Source organism: Neocloeon triangulifer, unplaced genomic scaffold (assembly GCF_031216515.1).
Source record: "Neocloeon triangulifer isolate White Clay Creek 2 clone unplaced genomic scaffold, ASM3121651v1 ptg000012l, whole genome shotgun sequence".
Taxonomy (NCBI): Eukaryota; Metazoa; Arthropoda; class Insecta; order Ephemeroptera; family Baetidae; genus Neocloeon; species Neocloeon triangulifer.
The window spans coordinates 5,742,845-5,757,965 of record NW_026775554.1 but is presented as its reverse complement, the minus strand read 5'-3'; the positions used below and the strand labels follow the sequence as shown (position 1 = coordinate 5,757,965).

At 35.4% G+C, this 15,121-nt stretch overlaps 3 protein-coding genes and 2 long non-coding RNA genes across 10 annotated transcripts in view; 1 reads left to right on the top strand and 4 right to left on the bottom strand.

The window, feature by feature from the left end:
• Positions 1 to 15,121, top strand: part of LOC132197685 (transcription factor HES-1-B-like) — a 201,888-nt gene that overhangs the window by 107,902 nt on the left and 78,865 nt on the right. The window lies entirely within an intron of this gene.
• Positions 2,676 to 3,232, bottom strand: LOC132197967 (uncharacterized). The gene is made up of 3 exons (XR_009441930.1): positions 3,145 to 3,232; positions 2,857 to 3,092; positions 2,676 to 2,803 (listed from the first exon to the last, which is right to left on the bottom strand). It is a non-coding gene; the product is annotated as an uncharacterized LOC132197967 (long non-coding RNA).
• Positions 3,505 to 5,973, bottom strand: LOC132198404 (uncharacterized protein DDB_G0271670-like). The gene is made up of 3 exons (XM_059622426.1): positions 5,915 to 5,973; positions 3,875 to 5,559; positions 3,505 to 3,818 (listed from the first exon to the last, which is right to left on the bottom strand). Exons 1-3 carry the CDS (start codon positions 5,923 to 5,925, stop codon positions 3,763 to 3,765), a joined length of 1,752 nt encoding a protein of 583 aa, XP_059478409.1. The 5' UTR covers positions 5,926 to 5,973; the 3' UTR covers positions 3,505 to 3,762.
• LOC132197957 (uncharacterized) lies at positions 6,386 to 6,996 on the bottom strand. The gene is made up of 3 exons (XR_009441920.1): positions 6,885 to 6,996; positions 6,603 to 6,814; positions 6,386 to 6,548 (listed from the first exon to the last, which is right to left on the bottom strand). It is a non-coding gene; the product is annotated as an uncharacterized LOC132197957 (long non-coding RNA).
• On the bottom strand, positions 13,152 to 14,921 carry LOC132198403 (serine protease 3-like). Its single transcript, XM_059622425.1, has 4 exons — positions 14,865 to 14,921; positions 14,646 to 14,805; positions 13,379 to 13,518; positions 13,152 to 13,325 (listed from the first exon to the last, which is right to left on the bottom strand). The coding sequence occupies exons 1-4, from the start codon at positions 14,919 to 14,921 to the stop codon at positions 13,152 to 13,154; spliced, it is 531 nt and encodes a 176-aa protein (XP_059478408.1).

Sequence of the window (15,121 nt, the reverse complement as noted above, 5' to 3'; positions counted from 1 at the left end):
ATTTTCGGTTACTTGATGGTTTTTCGGGGCCATTTGTTCCATTCGGGGAAAACTCGGCCTGTCGGTGCGTGAAAGGCCGGTTTGAGAAAAAAGAAAAGTCACGCATTTCATTCGAATCTGCATACAGTCGGTGCATCTCCCTTATTACAATCTTTCGCTCCGATCTCGCGGAAGAGTTGTCGAGTCACTTCTATTTGCTCTTTTCTGTCAGTCAAAAAATCATTAATAATTTTATTTGATATAACGTATGTGAATGTGTTGAACGGACACGCATTGAAATAGTTGTTTTGATCTCGTAAACAAAAAGGGCATTCAAACGAAAAGGGCGCCGGTTTAATTAATAAACATGTCAGCACTTTTGACCAGCTAGAGAAAGGAGACGCAGAACGATAATTGCTCCCAGCTGCCATGTATGCGCACATAGAAAGATGCATCTCTAAGAAATTGTGTTATTCAAATCACTGTCTCGTCATCATCATCGCTGGACCATGACGATTCTAGTTTCTAGTATGACCTGTCCCACATCAACAAGTGAATAATGCAAGTGTCATAAAAAAATGCTGTTATAACGATTCTCAGCAATGAACAAAAGCCAAGCCTGAAAAACTCGTTTCAGGTTCCAATAATTTATCTAAAATTAAAAAAGGGTAATTTTTTTAATGGATATTAATATAGAAATATTAATATCCATTTAATGAAATTTAGAATATAATCTGCATTAATAAAGTTTTGTCCCTTGGAACGGATCTCTTTAATTTTTTTTCTTTTTACCATCTACTTATGGAGTAAATACGCTATTTTTTTTCCAATTTTTGCTTCACTATTTTAAATTGGCTTTGATAAGTTGAAGCGCAGATGTGGTTTCCTACAATCTTTTTTAAACAATATATATTGTAGGTGAAATTTTAATGTGTTCATAGTGTATTTAAGATTGCAGAGAATAAATACACAAAATTTAGGGAAAATGATATAAAAATAAATAATAAAAAAATGTGAAAAATATATTTTTTTTCTTAATTAGTTTTTTAATTTCATGCAACATTTAAATTTTTTTTCCATTGAATTAAAAATTTTCAATGCATAGAAAGTACTTCTGGTATTTTCTCACGGTGTCATGGAACACATGGTCCTTTTCGATTGTGATCATTGCTGGATGGAACACCTCACAGGCGTAACTTGCTTGATATGTTTCTCTCATTTTTTGCTGCCTCTGATTAGCTTTAGTTGTTCCGTAATTAACCTGCAAACCAGCAGGAGCTCTAATCCGACGAGCAATGAACAAGCAATAAAACGAGACATCTTTATTGCGTAATAATCGCATTATTAAACGCGCATTCATTGTACCGATGCGGAGAGAGATAAAAAAAAATGTGTCGACTTTCTCACCGGCGAATTTAATACGATTTGTTTCGGAAAAAACTTATTAATCTGCGTAACTTTGAACAAACAATTTATCTTTCTATTTGTTGGTGAGTAGTATTGAAAAAATAACAACCCTTATTAGTTGCTTTTTTCCTGCGAGGGGTGGCTGCTCGCTCGGCTTCCCCTAAGACACACAATTGCACGTGTTTTTGTCGAGGAGAAAAAAGACGTGCGGAGTCAAAAGTGCCGCGATATAATTTGAAACCGAGAGTGCTTTTCAAGCTAGGGCGGAAGAACGCTCGAATTGAAGGTAATGATGATCTGGTCGGCGAGCGAAAAGTTTCACTTTCGCAGCTGCCTTGCTCAACTATTATAGGCACGGGTAGCAAAATTTCTCCCAAAAATATCTGATGCAGTGGATTGTTACCAAGATGAGTAATGATTTGAACTCTTCCTCTTCTTTATAAAATGCCGAGGCGGATGTTGTGATGCAAGCAAAGCACAAGTGTCAAGCCACACATTGAAAACATTTTGCTTTCGTTTCCACACGACAAGCTGCACTAGGCGGAAATTTCTATTTGGGGCGTGAAATATGATATTTGTCACAACTAGAGAGACGTAAAAATTTTTATTACCATGAATTTTTGCTTTTCGGGTACACAATAAGTTAATTTTTACAGAAAAAATCAACAAAAATCATTTTAAAAATCAAGGACAAATTTCCTTTCATAAAAATACTATTTTTTTTTTAAATGTGTATTTTTCCTTCTAAATTTTTTTCTTATTTGTCAATACCAGTCTCAGTTTTAAAGTTTAAACTTGACCTGGCGGAAAGCTTTTGCATCTCCGCTCAGTATTTTTGCTCAGCACAATAGAACGAGCACGTTTTATTTAATAACAAAAAGGATTGAAATCAGTGTCGCGTGAAGTGATCGTGCAGAGCGAAACGCATCAAGACCGGTGTTGTTTGTTGTCAAAAGTTTTCCAGCACCGGGTGACAAATCCCTTCATTCAGGGCATGATAACATAAGGTGGACGCCACACGTCATTGCCGCGAAATTCTAGAGGAGATGTGGAATATAATGACAACAAATATCTCTGCTGCAGTTCTTTGGCAGCCTCCAATTTTGGTCGAATTAAAAACATGAATAGTTATCTCTAACCACCGGGGGGCGCGACAGCTCGGAATTTCATCTCTATTATGCTCCATCAATCATGCTCTAAGCAGAATCGGTTAAGCCCAAATCCGAAACAGCTTTATGTGAAAAGATAGGAATCGTTGAAAAAAAATCTACATTTCTTTTTACAAAAATTCACTTTATAAGGTTAAATTTAGCATTAATATCCTCACAATGCGTTTGTTTATCAACTCAAAAATGTTCATCCACGCAGCATAATTATGCTCCTAAGGCAGCCTCAAGTTGTTTATAAGTATTTTCGACTGAAAGAAAATTAGATTGGAAATAAACCATAATTAGTTCATGATGCCCATACCAAATTCCTGATGACTTTTTTGGCACTGTAGAAGTTTAGCTCTATCAGTTTTAGCTGCAGCATCGCCTCCCTTTTTCGCCGCTTTTACATTCTTCGCTGTGTTAGATTTTCCTTTTTTTAATCGGAGTTGGTACCGATCCTCCAAGGCTTGTGCTGAGATTGGAAAGTTCCAAAAACTTTTGCGGTCGGCATCGGCATGCGAAATCACCACAAATATAATAAATACGAAGAAAACACTGAAAATTTCACTTCTAATATTTTCCCAATGTGTAATAACGAACTACTCACCATCCTTTTAGCTCCATCGTTATAACTCTACTTAGCATTACGAGTAAACGACTGCAGGCCTATAAATGAAGTTATCGTAGAATTAATGGAGCAGAGATATCAATTTACTAATCAGAAACTATAAACAGCCAGACGTGGTGCATAATACCGACAATTTGCGTGCTGCATTTCTGGAAAAAAAAAATTGTGAATGTTAATTTCATAATGGTGAATAAAAACAAAAAATACAATCGCAATTAATTTTATTTATTACATATTACATTTTTCATAATCTTACTCGCATAGAGAGTATTAATTTATAAAATTTAATTGATTAGCAAACTTTGAAGGTGTAAATAGTATGATCACAAATATATTCAGGAAATAATGCTGTTAAAAATATAAAAAATTAATTTTTTTTACAAATTATTTATTTTATTGCCTATATAACATTTTATAGGGCAATAAGTTTAAAAGAAAACAAAACAATTAATTTTTTTTAATAATGACGTAAAAATACGAATATATATTTATTGGTATAATTCTAATGTTTAATTATTCTGTGGATGTGGCTCGGAACCACACCAATATCTTGATATTCAGTCCAATCATCTGAGGACGCATCAGCCAACAACGCCACTAGTCCTTACACAAACCATTTATGAGAATCTCCAATAATTGTGCTAGATACTTTTCTGAAATGCAACAAGATCAGGAAGATTAACTTCATTTATTTTAAAATTTAACATACCTTTTAAAGTGACAGTAGAAGCCTCCCGAAATTTCTGCTTAAGCTGAATTTCGCGATCTTGATTATTTGAAATGCTTTCATTTTTCCCTACAGTTGGTGCTTGCGGTGTTGTAAATGAACTTGGACTCAAGCTGGGGTTGTCTCCATCGCCACTCCCGGTTTCTTCAAAATCCGATGTTGTCGTCGTAGAGGGTTGCACTGTGGCACTTTCAGTGGTTGTGAGAACTAGAATGGTTGTAGGTCCTTCAGTGGTTTGGGGTGTTTGAGGGGTAGTGGACTCTTCAGTAGTTGGGTTTTGAGGGGTAGTGGGATCTTCAGTGTTTTGGGTTTGAGGGGTAGTGGGATCTTCAGTGGTTGGGGTTTGAGGGGTAGTGGGCTCTTCAGTGGTTGGGGTTTGAGGGGTTGTGGGCTCTTCTGTAGTTGGGGTTTGAGGGGTATTGGGATCTTCAGTGGTTTGGGCTTGAGGGGTAGTGGGCTCTTCAGTGGTTGGGGTTTGAGGGGTGGTGGGCTGTTCAGTGTTTTGGGTATGAGGGGTAGTGGGCTCTTCAGTGTTTTGGGTTTGAGGGGTAGTGGGCTCTTCAGTGGTTGGGGTTTGAGGGGTTGTGGGCTCTTCTGTAGTTGGGGTTTGAGGGGTATTGGGATCTTCAGTGGTTTGGGCTTGAGGGGTAGTGGGCTCTTCAGTGGTTGGGGTTTGAGGGGTGGTGGGCTGTTCAGTGTTTTGGGTATGAGGGGTAGTGGGATCTTCAGTGGTTGGGGTTTGAGGGGTTGTGGGCTCTTCAGTAGTTGGGTTTTGAGGGGTAGTGGGATCTTCAGTGGTTGGGGTTTGAGGGGTAGTGGGCTGTTCAGTGGTTGGGGTTTGAGGGGTAGTGGGATCTTCAGTGGTTGGGGTTTGAGGGGTTGTGGGCTCTTCAGTAGTTGGGTTTTGAGGGGTAGTGGGCTCTTCAGTGGTTGGGGTTGTTAGAGGGGTGGTGGGCCCTTCAGCAGTTAGGGGCGTTTGAAGGGTAGTAGGTCCTTCAGTTGATATGGGTGTTAAAGTAGGTGTTTCATTGTGAGTTGTTACCGCAGGTGTTTGCTCTGTTGCTCTTTTAGTAGTTGGGTCATCTGAAGAGATGGATGATGAATCGGAGGATGACGACGAAGAGTCAGAGGATGACGAAGACGAGTCGGAGGACGACGAAGACGAGTCGGAGGAGGACGAAGACGAGTCGGAGGACGACGATGACGAGTCGGAGGACGACGATGACGAGTCGGAGGACGACGCAGACGAGCCGGAGGACGACGAAGACGAGTCAGAGGATGATGACGAGCCGGAGGATGACGAAGATGAATCTGAAGATGAATCAGAGGACGAAGAAAATGATGATGATGATGACTCGGAGGAGGAGGATGAATCTGAGGACGAAGAATATGAGGATGATGATATTGATGTCACAGAATTGAATTGTTCCGAATCATTAATGGCTGAATTGGACCTTGCTTCTCGAATGTCATGTCCAATAAAATCTCCATTTTTATTTATTTTAGTTACATGATATTTTTTATAATTCCTATTATCATTTGTGTTCGTATCTTCATCATTTTCCTTCTTATTGTTCCCATTTTTCGACACCTTATATCCATTACCATATGATTCTTGTCCAAGAGCAAGCACGATGATGGTAATAAATAAAAATATCAGTATGCACCTGCAAATACAAAACATTAGATTTCAAGCTTTGCGTATTACCTTAAGAAACGGCATTGAAACAATTTTGTAATAAGAAGATGGACTAAATTATAAAAAAAAAAACCGGTCTCAAAATGCATAGTTTACAATTGAGGAGAAGTAATTTGAATTTTTCTTTCGGTAAAATTTATATTGATTTCTCGACTTTTTTTGATAGGCAAATGAGGATTTTACTTAATATTTTTAGTTTATGTTCTTTCAAATTTTTTCAAAATAGCACCTAAATTCAAATTTTTTACTGATTATATTTTTGTTCAGACAGCATAAATTAAATTAATATATGCACGTAATAATATTGTATGAACTTAAATTACCGTGTTTCCATCGTTGCAAACAGGAGTATCTCTGCAAACTTCCTTCCTTTACACAGCAATAATTGAATTGAACTTAAATTTATATTAGTGTCACGTATATTTTCTATTATCTCAAATATCTTGCATTTAGAGCATAAAATCTACTTATCGCTGTTTGAAAAATATTTTTGTTTCAAGCATGCTGTTTGTGAGGATATAAATTAAAAATTAATTTTGTTCCAAAGCTCATGTCATAATAGGGTGTTGTGTTTATATAAACTATAAATATTGTGTGTACAAATTTTTTTAATTTAGAGTTTTCTTATTATTATTAAATAGCAAAATATCGCTCAAAAATAATAAATATCCTAAAATTATTTAAATTGTGTAAAAATGTTAGAGAATAGAACTTTAAATCTTTTTGATTTGTTTCCTTAAATTCTTTCACAAGTTTCCCATTGTGTCATATAATGAAAGACTATTTTTATTCGCATTCAATTATTTAGATAATTTATTATTCAATATTTGTGGACCCAGAAACTAGACATCGATCATAAATTTTCCTCTTCGCGCGTATTCGCGCCTCTCATTCATTGATTTCTGCATTGCATCAATTTTTTTATAAATTTTTTCAAAATTGAATTGAAATCATCATCTGAAAAAGTTTTTAAATATCATAATAAACACTTAAATTCCAAATTTATAATACCTGTTATCTGTTTTGTCTTCGTGGCCTTCGTGCTGTCTTTATTCATCCCTTTCCTTCCTCGTCCACGTTTATTGCCAGCGCGTAAATCTGCAGCCAATAGCGTATCGATATTTGGAGTTATAGGCACCCAAGATTGAAGCTCTTTAGGCCAAAAATCGCTCAGTGCCATGGTACCAACGATTATGATTGGCATCAAAATGAGAATTATGCAACTATAATTATAAAACAAACAAAAAATCAAATTAGGCATATATTGTTCTCAAAATTTATAGTTGCACTCACATTTTCATAGCGGAAGTGAACAGAAGGTATAGACTATTTCAGTTTGATAAACGAATTGCGTCTCTTTGACTGCGAGAATCAAAGTCAACTGAAGTACATATGTCGGTTGATAGTATGTGACAGAATGCTCAAACATGCTGACCTAAAAAATTTTGTTTGTGTTTTTCTTCTCTGCTTGATGTTCGCACAAGTGATAAAAAACTTGATATGAGCTTCATTTCATTTTGACGGAAATTCAATATTTGCAAATAATTTGATTGATAATTACACGAAAAAAAATTAATGAAAGAATCAGATTTAAAATATTTATTCCAATATCCTTCTGCGCATAATTGAGCTGTAAGCTAATCTCAACCAATGGCTTCAGTTAAACCTAATCCATAATCCACTTTCACCAAATCAGTCGCATTGACGAAATTCTTCCTTTTCGGATTCACAAATTTATTTCCTTTGATCAATCTTGGCACAAAAAACGGCATCGCGACCCCCTAATGCGGTTCAGCCTCAGTGGTCATCCAAACAGATCCATTCATATAAAATCAAACAACATCCGGCCGTGTCATATGGAATAGCACAGCCAACCCTATTGGATGCAATTTTATATCGGTGTTACCTTACAAAGTACTCACTCACTCATGCCCCCAAGGGAAAATCTATTTATGGGCGCAGCAATGAAAAAGGAATATAATGTTTCCACGCACATTGCCACCCTGGTACGTTTTGAGGGTTTGTGCACAATGTGAGCGAGGAGGAATTCACCGCGCGCCGGCTGGATAAATAAACTGGCATCTCGGCCGCGCATACAAGTACAAGGGACGAATTTCAATGCATTTTTTCACTGTTGTGTGTGCAAACTTGAAAATTGTATTACCCATTGCGAAGGAGCGCTCTGCTTTTGTTGCGATCTCCTCCGTTTCGTTTTCATTCATTCCTCTTTTCACTTTCCATGCTGCTGAGGTCACCTTTTAAATACTCATTTCTGGATATATATATTTAAACTATTTATGTACAATACCTCGGCATGTGGTGTAAAAGGCCAGTTTCCGCATATACATTATGCTTTCTGCCTCCCTTTACAAGTGATTCTGAATTATTTCCAATATCTTATATAAAGATCTGGACCAGGTTAGGTAAATAAATATAAAGCAGATGCTGCGTGTGAATCTGTGAATGTTGGTCAAATATTTGGCTCTTTTGTGACCATCAATTCAAAGCAAAAAATTTGTCTGTTGCGCTTTTCCCGCTTTTAAATATTTTATTTTAAGATTATTCCACGCGGCCTGATTAACTTGTTGCTACATGAAAAGTCGGTCTCTGAAGTGGAATAATATACCCTCTCATGGCGAGAGGGAAACATTATTCAAATAAATAATTCACCCCCTGTGTGTGCTGCTCTTGGACCCTCTTGGTTTTTATTTGGTTTCTTTTATTACCAAGATTAATTGCTTCGATTGCCCAGTTGTGCATAAACAACAAAAAGTAACCGGCTTCGGAACTATTTCTTTCAACACTTGACGACGTTTTACTGCATTCATTACATCTGAAATGACGCCACATCATCAGCACTATAGAAATAGTAAAAAGAGACAATAAAACCTCTCGAATTTCTTGTTGATACAAAGGAGTGGAAAAGGGGAGTTGTTTGATAGCAAACCATAGTAACTGCTTTTATCCCTTGTTACATTCTTTAATTCCTTAATTCCCAGCAGTGAAAATATTTTACGGAGAAAAATTTTATACAGTTTCAAAGCTTTCATTCCCACAGATAATCATGTAGGGTTTGTAGGAGCTAACAGATGTAAATAAATAATATATTAAGAAGTTGTAAGTTTAAAAAAAAAACTATTATTCCATATGATAAATTAATCGAAAACTGAAACATAATTCAAACAATTGAAGTTCAGTAGTTAAGGCATGCATTGTTATTTTTGTGGTTTGCATTTATATTTTATGGAATTAAAAACAGTGTCAAAGAAAATTGGTATAATATTAATCTCACATCAGCAAATACAATTTTTTTTTCAAAACATTGCCATGAAAAATTATATTCACAAATATTGCTCATATCAATACTAAAAAGTGTATTTAAAAAATCTTATCATCGTGATTTTATCACGATAATTATAAAATTTAAATGATATTTTTTTTTTTATCAAAAATAATTTATTACTCTAAGCTCTGGTAATCTAGTTTCTCAATTTTTTATAAATTTAATGAATACTGCACAATGAAATATTTTTCCTTTATCTTTAATAATACTTTTCCCATCACAAAAAATTTTGAAATATTATTATTTATGAAATTTAACTTTCTCGGCAGTTCATTATAAAAATTCAATTCCACTTAATTTTATTGCTGCTCGTTTCCCTACAATTTCCTTATCGCCATAAATCATCTCGTCGTTCAATTAATAGAATGAGCGTTTACACTCCCTCACTTAATCAACGCTTCAAGCATCCTTCATGTGAATAAATGTGAGCGCAAATGTCACGGTCGCGAAACGGAACATGAAAAGCAGAAAAGTATAATCCTGTTGCAAGGGCATCATCAGACCGGATTACGGGCCACGCATACAAAAGCAGGATAAAATGATAGAGGGATGAGATCATAATGCATACAGCAGCCAAAAAAAGCAGCTAGCGCAGCAACCAGACAACCCCAAATTTTAATCTCTCTTTAACTTCTTTAGCGTCTGCAGACACCTGCGTGTCACTACATCCATTTGTCACTCGCCACTTGAGGGATTTGATGAAGGTTTATTCCAAAGGGTACCTTTCATATTAATTTTTTATTCATATAAACCTATAAAAGAGTCACTCGGTGGAAATTTTATATTGTAGCCGTAAAATCGCTCTCCAACTTTTCTCCACAAAGTGGCCGCAGGGTGGCATCGCTCCACACTAAGGGGTTATAATTATTATTATTTTTAAAATTACTATACGCCTCTTCGAAATAAATATATTTATAAGATCGGTTCTAGAAACTGTCATACAAAAATTCGCCACGATCCCTTTTGCTCCTGGCAGTTAGTTATATTGTGTTTTTTTTTTATCGCACGGTCATCTGCGCAAGCATCAGGTATAAGAGAGATTAAAAATAATTGGTCCCTCTGCTGAAGATTGAACAGGTTACCGAAAACCGCAGCGAGCAAATCGTATTAGTTATCGGTGGTCGTTTATCAAATGTCACTCACACTCGAACGCCTCTCTTAATTCAATTAAAAAATCTGTCACTGATTGAAACCTTGCCTTAGAAATGCGATTTAATATCGTCGGCGTGGCCAATTCAGGTACCGTTTCTTAAAGTTATTTTTAGCACAAGATATTGCACATAATTAATTAGTTAAGAAAATATAGAGTCCTGTTATATTTGATGATAATAAAAATTAAAAACTGTTGGAGAAAGAAAACCTTTTTTATATTTCTGTAAATTTTACAATATAATTAACACATAAAATGTTTTGGAATTTATGATAGTACAATTAATTTCCTTCTGTTCTGATTCAAAAGGCTGATTTTTAATACAAGAAAACTGTACTAATTCGCTCAAGCAGATTTTTTCAAGATATTATGATTAATATCAAATTCAATCAAAAATTGAATATTCAATTGAATATTCATATTTTTGTAAAATAAGATATTAATCAATAAGTTCATTATTTCATAGCCGCTTTTTTGAAATAGACTATTATATTTATTTTAAAATTGGAAGTACAAACTTCCACTTTCAAGCTAAATTCTTTATGAAAATTAAATATATTTAAAAGCTCAAATCCGCTACTTATTGTAAGCTTCATTTCAGTATAATAGACCGCGTGTTCTTTTCTCTCTTGGACCCCCTGCCGGGCCCAAATGATGGACACAGGAAGTTGCCCCGGCGGTTTCTACAAAGCGAGATGCAAGAAAAACACTCGAGTTAGACAAGGGCCGAAAAAGAGGCGGGCGACCACCCTTAAGAAAACGAACCTCAGGTGCTCCGCTTTTACATCCATTTAGGCCGTACATGTGTATTAGCGGCACATTGTGTTTGAACACATTTTCCTAAAATCTCATCTATTTGCGAGGCGCACAAAAGGTGACGGCCTGCACCCACCCCAGTGCAGCCACCCCCGGGGCAACCCGTTCGAGTAAATAATAATATTATATTCAGTGGCCACACGACAGCTTGAGACGTTTGAAAGGGAAGACGCCAGCAGCGGCAGCATTCGTCTTGTGTGGCTCTTGAGACGACAGGCTTGACAGCAGAAAGGGTTGCGCGCGGCCGCTAATCTCGTCCTTTTGATCTGCTTTACCTCGCAAGAGAAATTTGGTGTTTGTTCATGGACATCTAAAAACGGTACAAAACATTTGTCCTTAAGCAAAAATAAAATTTTGATGGTTAATTTAAGAATAAATCAAAATAGATAGAACTCAGTGTAACTGAAAAATTTATTGCAATTTCAATGCATGTTTTATGATAAGTTTAGTGTAGTTCTTCATGGCAGTTGTAACCTTGTAATAAAATTATTCAATATTTAGTCTGCTGTGTAAATTTTGAAAAATCTATTTAAGAAAACAATGGCAAAACTTTAGTCAAATAAGAAAACATTAACAAAATAATTATATAAAAATTGCTTAAAAAATTTATTTTGAATGGGTTTATTGCTTTTCTGTAACAGTTATTTTAATTTATTATTATTAAATTGCTGTGTAAAAAAACTATTAACCTCATTAAAGAAGTATTCAGCAGTTCCTTAATCCGTTTAAGTGCCACTCTTCAACCAGTTGCAAAGTTCGAGTATTATTTCCAAGCTAATCATAAATTTGCTGAATATGTCAGATTTTCTAAAAGGACTTTACCTGTGTGTACATATCGTAACCAAAGAAGAAGATATTTGAAACTTCTCATATAATAATTCTCTCTAATATTCCATTTTTCTAGAAATATTTCCCGTTGCCTTATATATGTTTTGTGAACTGATTTTAAATGTTATTTTTCATATTTGATCACCATGAGTGAATGCATTGGCCATCAAGATACACTTGTAAAAAATCACAGCGAAGCATAAATTTTCTCTTTAAAAAATTACGTCCTGTTTGAAACCTTCGCCTATTATTTATGAATACGGCACGTGAATTGTTATATATTTGCATTTTTTTTACCGTGTCGTGACACAAAGAGAGAGGATGCAGCCGAGCTTTTTACGCAATTTCGCCAGTTTTCTGGTAATCCGGCGTGATGTAAAGGATTATCGGAGAGCAGATGCGCGCACCTTTCCATTTTTCTCACACTGCGCGAGTCCGGAATGCCATTGTTGCGCGCTCCGTTCAAAAGAAGCACCACTTTTTTACTCGTTTTCAATCACTCGGGGGTGCGTTATTTTTTAGTGAAAAACGGGAAATCGTTCGTGTGACAGTGACATAGGTGGTGAGGGGTATCAAATGATCAAAGATCTGGAAATTGATAAGCCACCTGTGAATAGGCCTTGAGAATATAGCATTTTATAATGCATCAAAGGAGCTGCCGAGGGATGAATCTATTTTCAAAACTCTTCGTTAAATTTGCCTCTTTTTTCTGGCGCAACCACCCTCTCATTTTTGGGGTTTGATTGTGAAGTAGCGCTGACAAAATATCAAGGAGATGCCTCCGCATTGAAGAGGTCCTTATTTATTGGTTTTGAAAAAAAATCTGCGCAGCTGTCAGAAAATAATTAATAAAAAAATGACAAATAATTTAGAGGATATTAAAACCTAGTCTTTGTTAAAAAGTGCTTTTACTTTTGCCGTTTCCCTTCTCTTTCTGGCGGTCTAAACGCCTGAGGGTTAATGCAACACCGCTTCACACTTATGCGCTTCCGCAGGGGAGAATTTCAGGGGCTCATCCAAGAACTGAAATTTGAGAAAGACAGCAATTAATGATTTGCGATTTGCTTAAAATGAAATTGCCTTAAAAAATTTTCAAGGTTGTTTTTTGTTAAATTTTTTACATAATTTTTCATTTCAAAATATTCCTACTTTTAAAGTGAACAAAATTTCCACTTTCTTGGTTTGGAGTGATTCCATCAAGGTCTGACACGAAGGTACTCGTTGGGTATTATCAAAAGGAAAAGGGTTATTTGGAACAATAAAATGCCTTGGGCGGAAAAGCATTTTGATAAAAAAAAAGGCAATTAGAGTTTCCCCGTTTTTATCAGTTGACAGCCGGATGTAAATTTTATGTTTTCAAAATTTAAAAAAGACAGAATGGTTTTCTTCTAAAATGTTTAAATTTTATTAAATTAATAAAAATTCACGGGTCAACTTTTATTCCGGTTTTTCCTGAGATCCAGCCCAAAAAACTGGAGACCCTGGAATATCCGGTGGGCGAATTCTGGCAAGATTTTGCAGAGCCAAAAGATACAACGCCTATTATGGTTTCCTTTCCATCTGTACCCTTGTAGGTCAGCGAACCACCACTGTCCCCCTTTTTGAAAATCATATCAATTAGTAAGAGGTGATTTAAAAAAAGTGCTATACTCCGCAAATCGTTTTTGAGGAACTGGTAGAAGTGCAAATCACCGACGATCGAATGTAATAAAAACCGTAGACACTTGCACATTTCACGTTTGTGACTGTGTTGAGCGTGACGTAGTTCAAGTCTGTGTTAGCGAGTCCACCTAAATTAATCTCGGATTTCAGGATTACTTAATTATTAAAATTTTTTCTTACTGGGTGTTTTTCCATAACCACTGGCAGTTACCTTTATGTTAGCAAACGATTTTTTTGCGTCCGAAATTTTTGGCAATTTCACGGCGTTGATATAAGAGTCTAATTTTTACTTTTGTTTGGATTTTAAGTATTAAATTTAAATAAATAAATCCATACTGAATGTGTATGCCTTGGGGATTTTAATGAGTGCGACGTCGTTTGCCAGATCAATCGAGTTGTAAAATTCGTGCACTATTGTTGTGATGGATGTTTGCATAACTTCGCCCGCTTCATTTGACAATCGGTTAACTCCGCCGGCAGTCACCACTATTCTTTTAGATCTTTTTGCGAATTATAGGCTGGTTGAAAAAAGGAATTTAGAAGAAATTTGATTACTTGTAAACGCAATGGGCCGCAGTCAGAACCCAGATGGGGGAAATGATTGATCCACCACACAACCACGTGTCATCAATGTGCAAATACACCTGCCACGGAATCATTTCCTGAGTTGCTTTTGCTCCGCCGATTATTTGGCTTTGTACTAACTTTGCAGCCTGTCCAGCATTAACTTATATTAAGAAAACAAAAATATAATTTAGAAATATCCTGAAGTTGATTTTTACAAATGAAATGTATAAAATTCATATATTGTATCATATAATGTATTCACAATTGTAATTAATTATTGTAGTTCTACTTGAAAAAATATTTATCTCCTATAGGCTGGTTGTTAGAATTTGTAAACGCTTAAATGGCAAATTAAGAAGTAAAATATTTTAAAAATATCCATAAGTTAATTTTAGCAAATGAAATTATATAAAATTATGCGGAATTTCATATATTGTATTCACAATTGTAATGAATTTTTTTTTCAGGGCTACTTGAAAAATATTAATCTCCTATCTGATGTTTCTGTGAAATGAATTTGTAGCAAATGTAATTTTATTTGAATTTTTTCCATAATTACTGTCCCTTTTATAATAATAAGCGTGAACACAATATTTTTTTTTTTAATACAGGGAAGCAGACCGCTGGTCACCATTTGAGATCAGTTGTCTTTTCTATTTTTTTCATCAAAGTCAATTTTTTATCCTACCGTTTTGAGGTTTTTTCCCTCTTGGTGTAAAATCCAGCCTAGGTTTGCTTCTTGGGTCCTTTTCGAATATCGATAGCTCCGTTTTAGTGATTTTGGTCTTGTTTGCGTTACGATCTCTCATTATCATTTTCAATGCTCTAGGCGTATTAAAACTGGCTTGCTGAATTGAAAGTCAATATTGATTTAAAATAATTAAAATATTCTGCATTTTTTTTTTACCTGGCTCAAGGAAATTCCGGCCAAAAGGACGAGCAGTACAACTGGGACGGCGTTCATTTTGAAACTGACTTTCACTTTTTTTAAATGTCAACACGCGCTAACAAAAAACGTATTTTATTAAATGGGCCATTAAACAGACAAGTGCGATTCTGTAGTTAATTTTTTTTTTTAAATTTACTTTCAATTTTATATTTTAATGCTTTGTCAAGAATATCACATTCAAAGAAACAACCCTTTCTCTTCCATTTTTTTTTTCA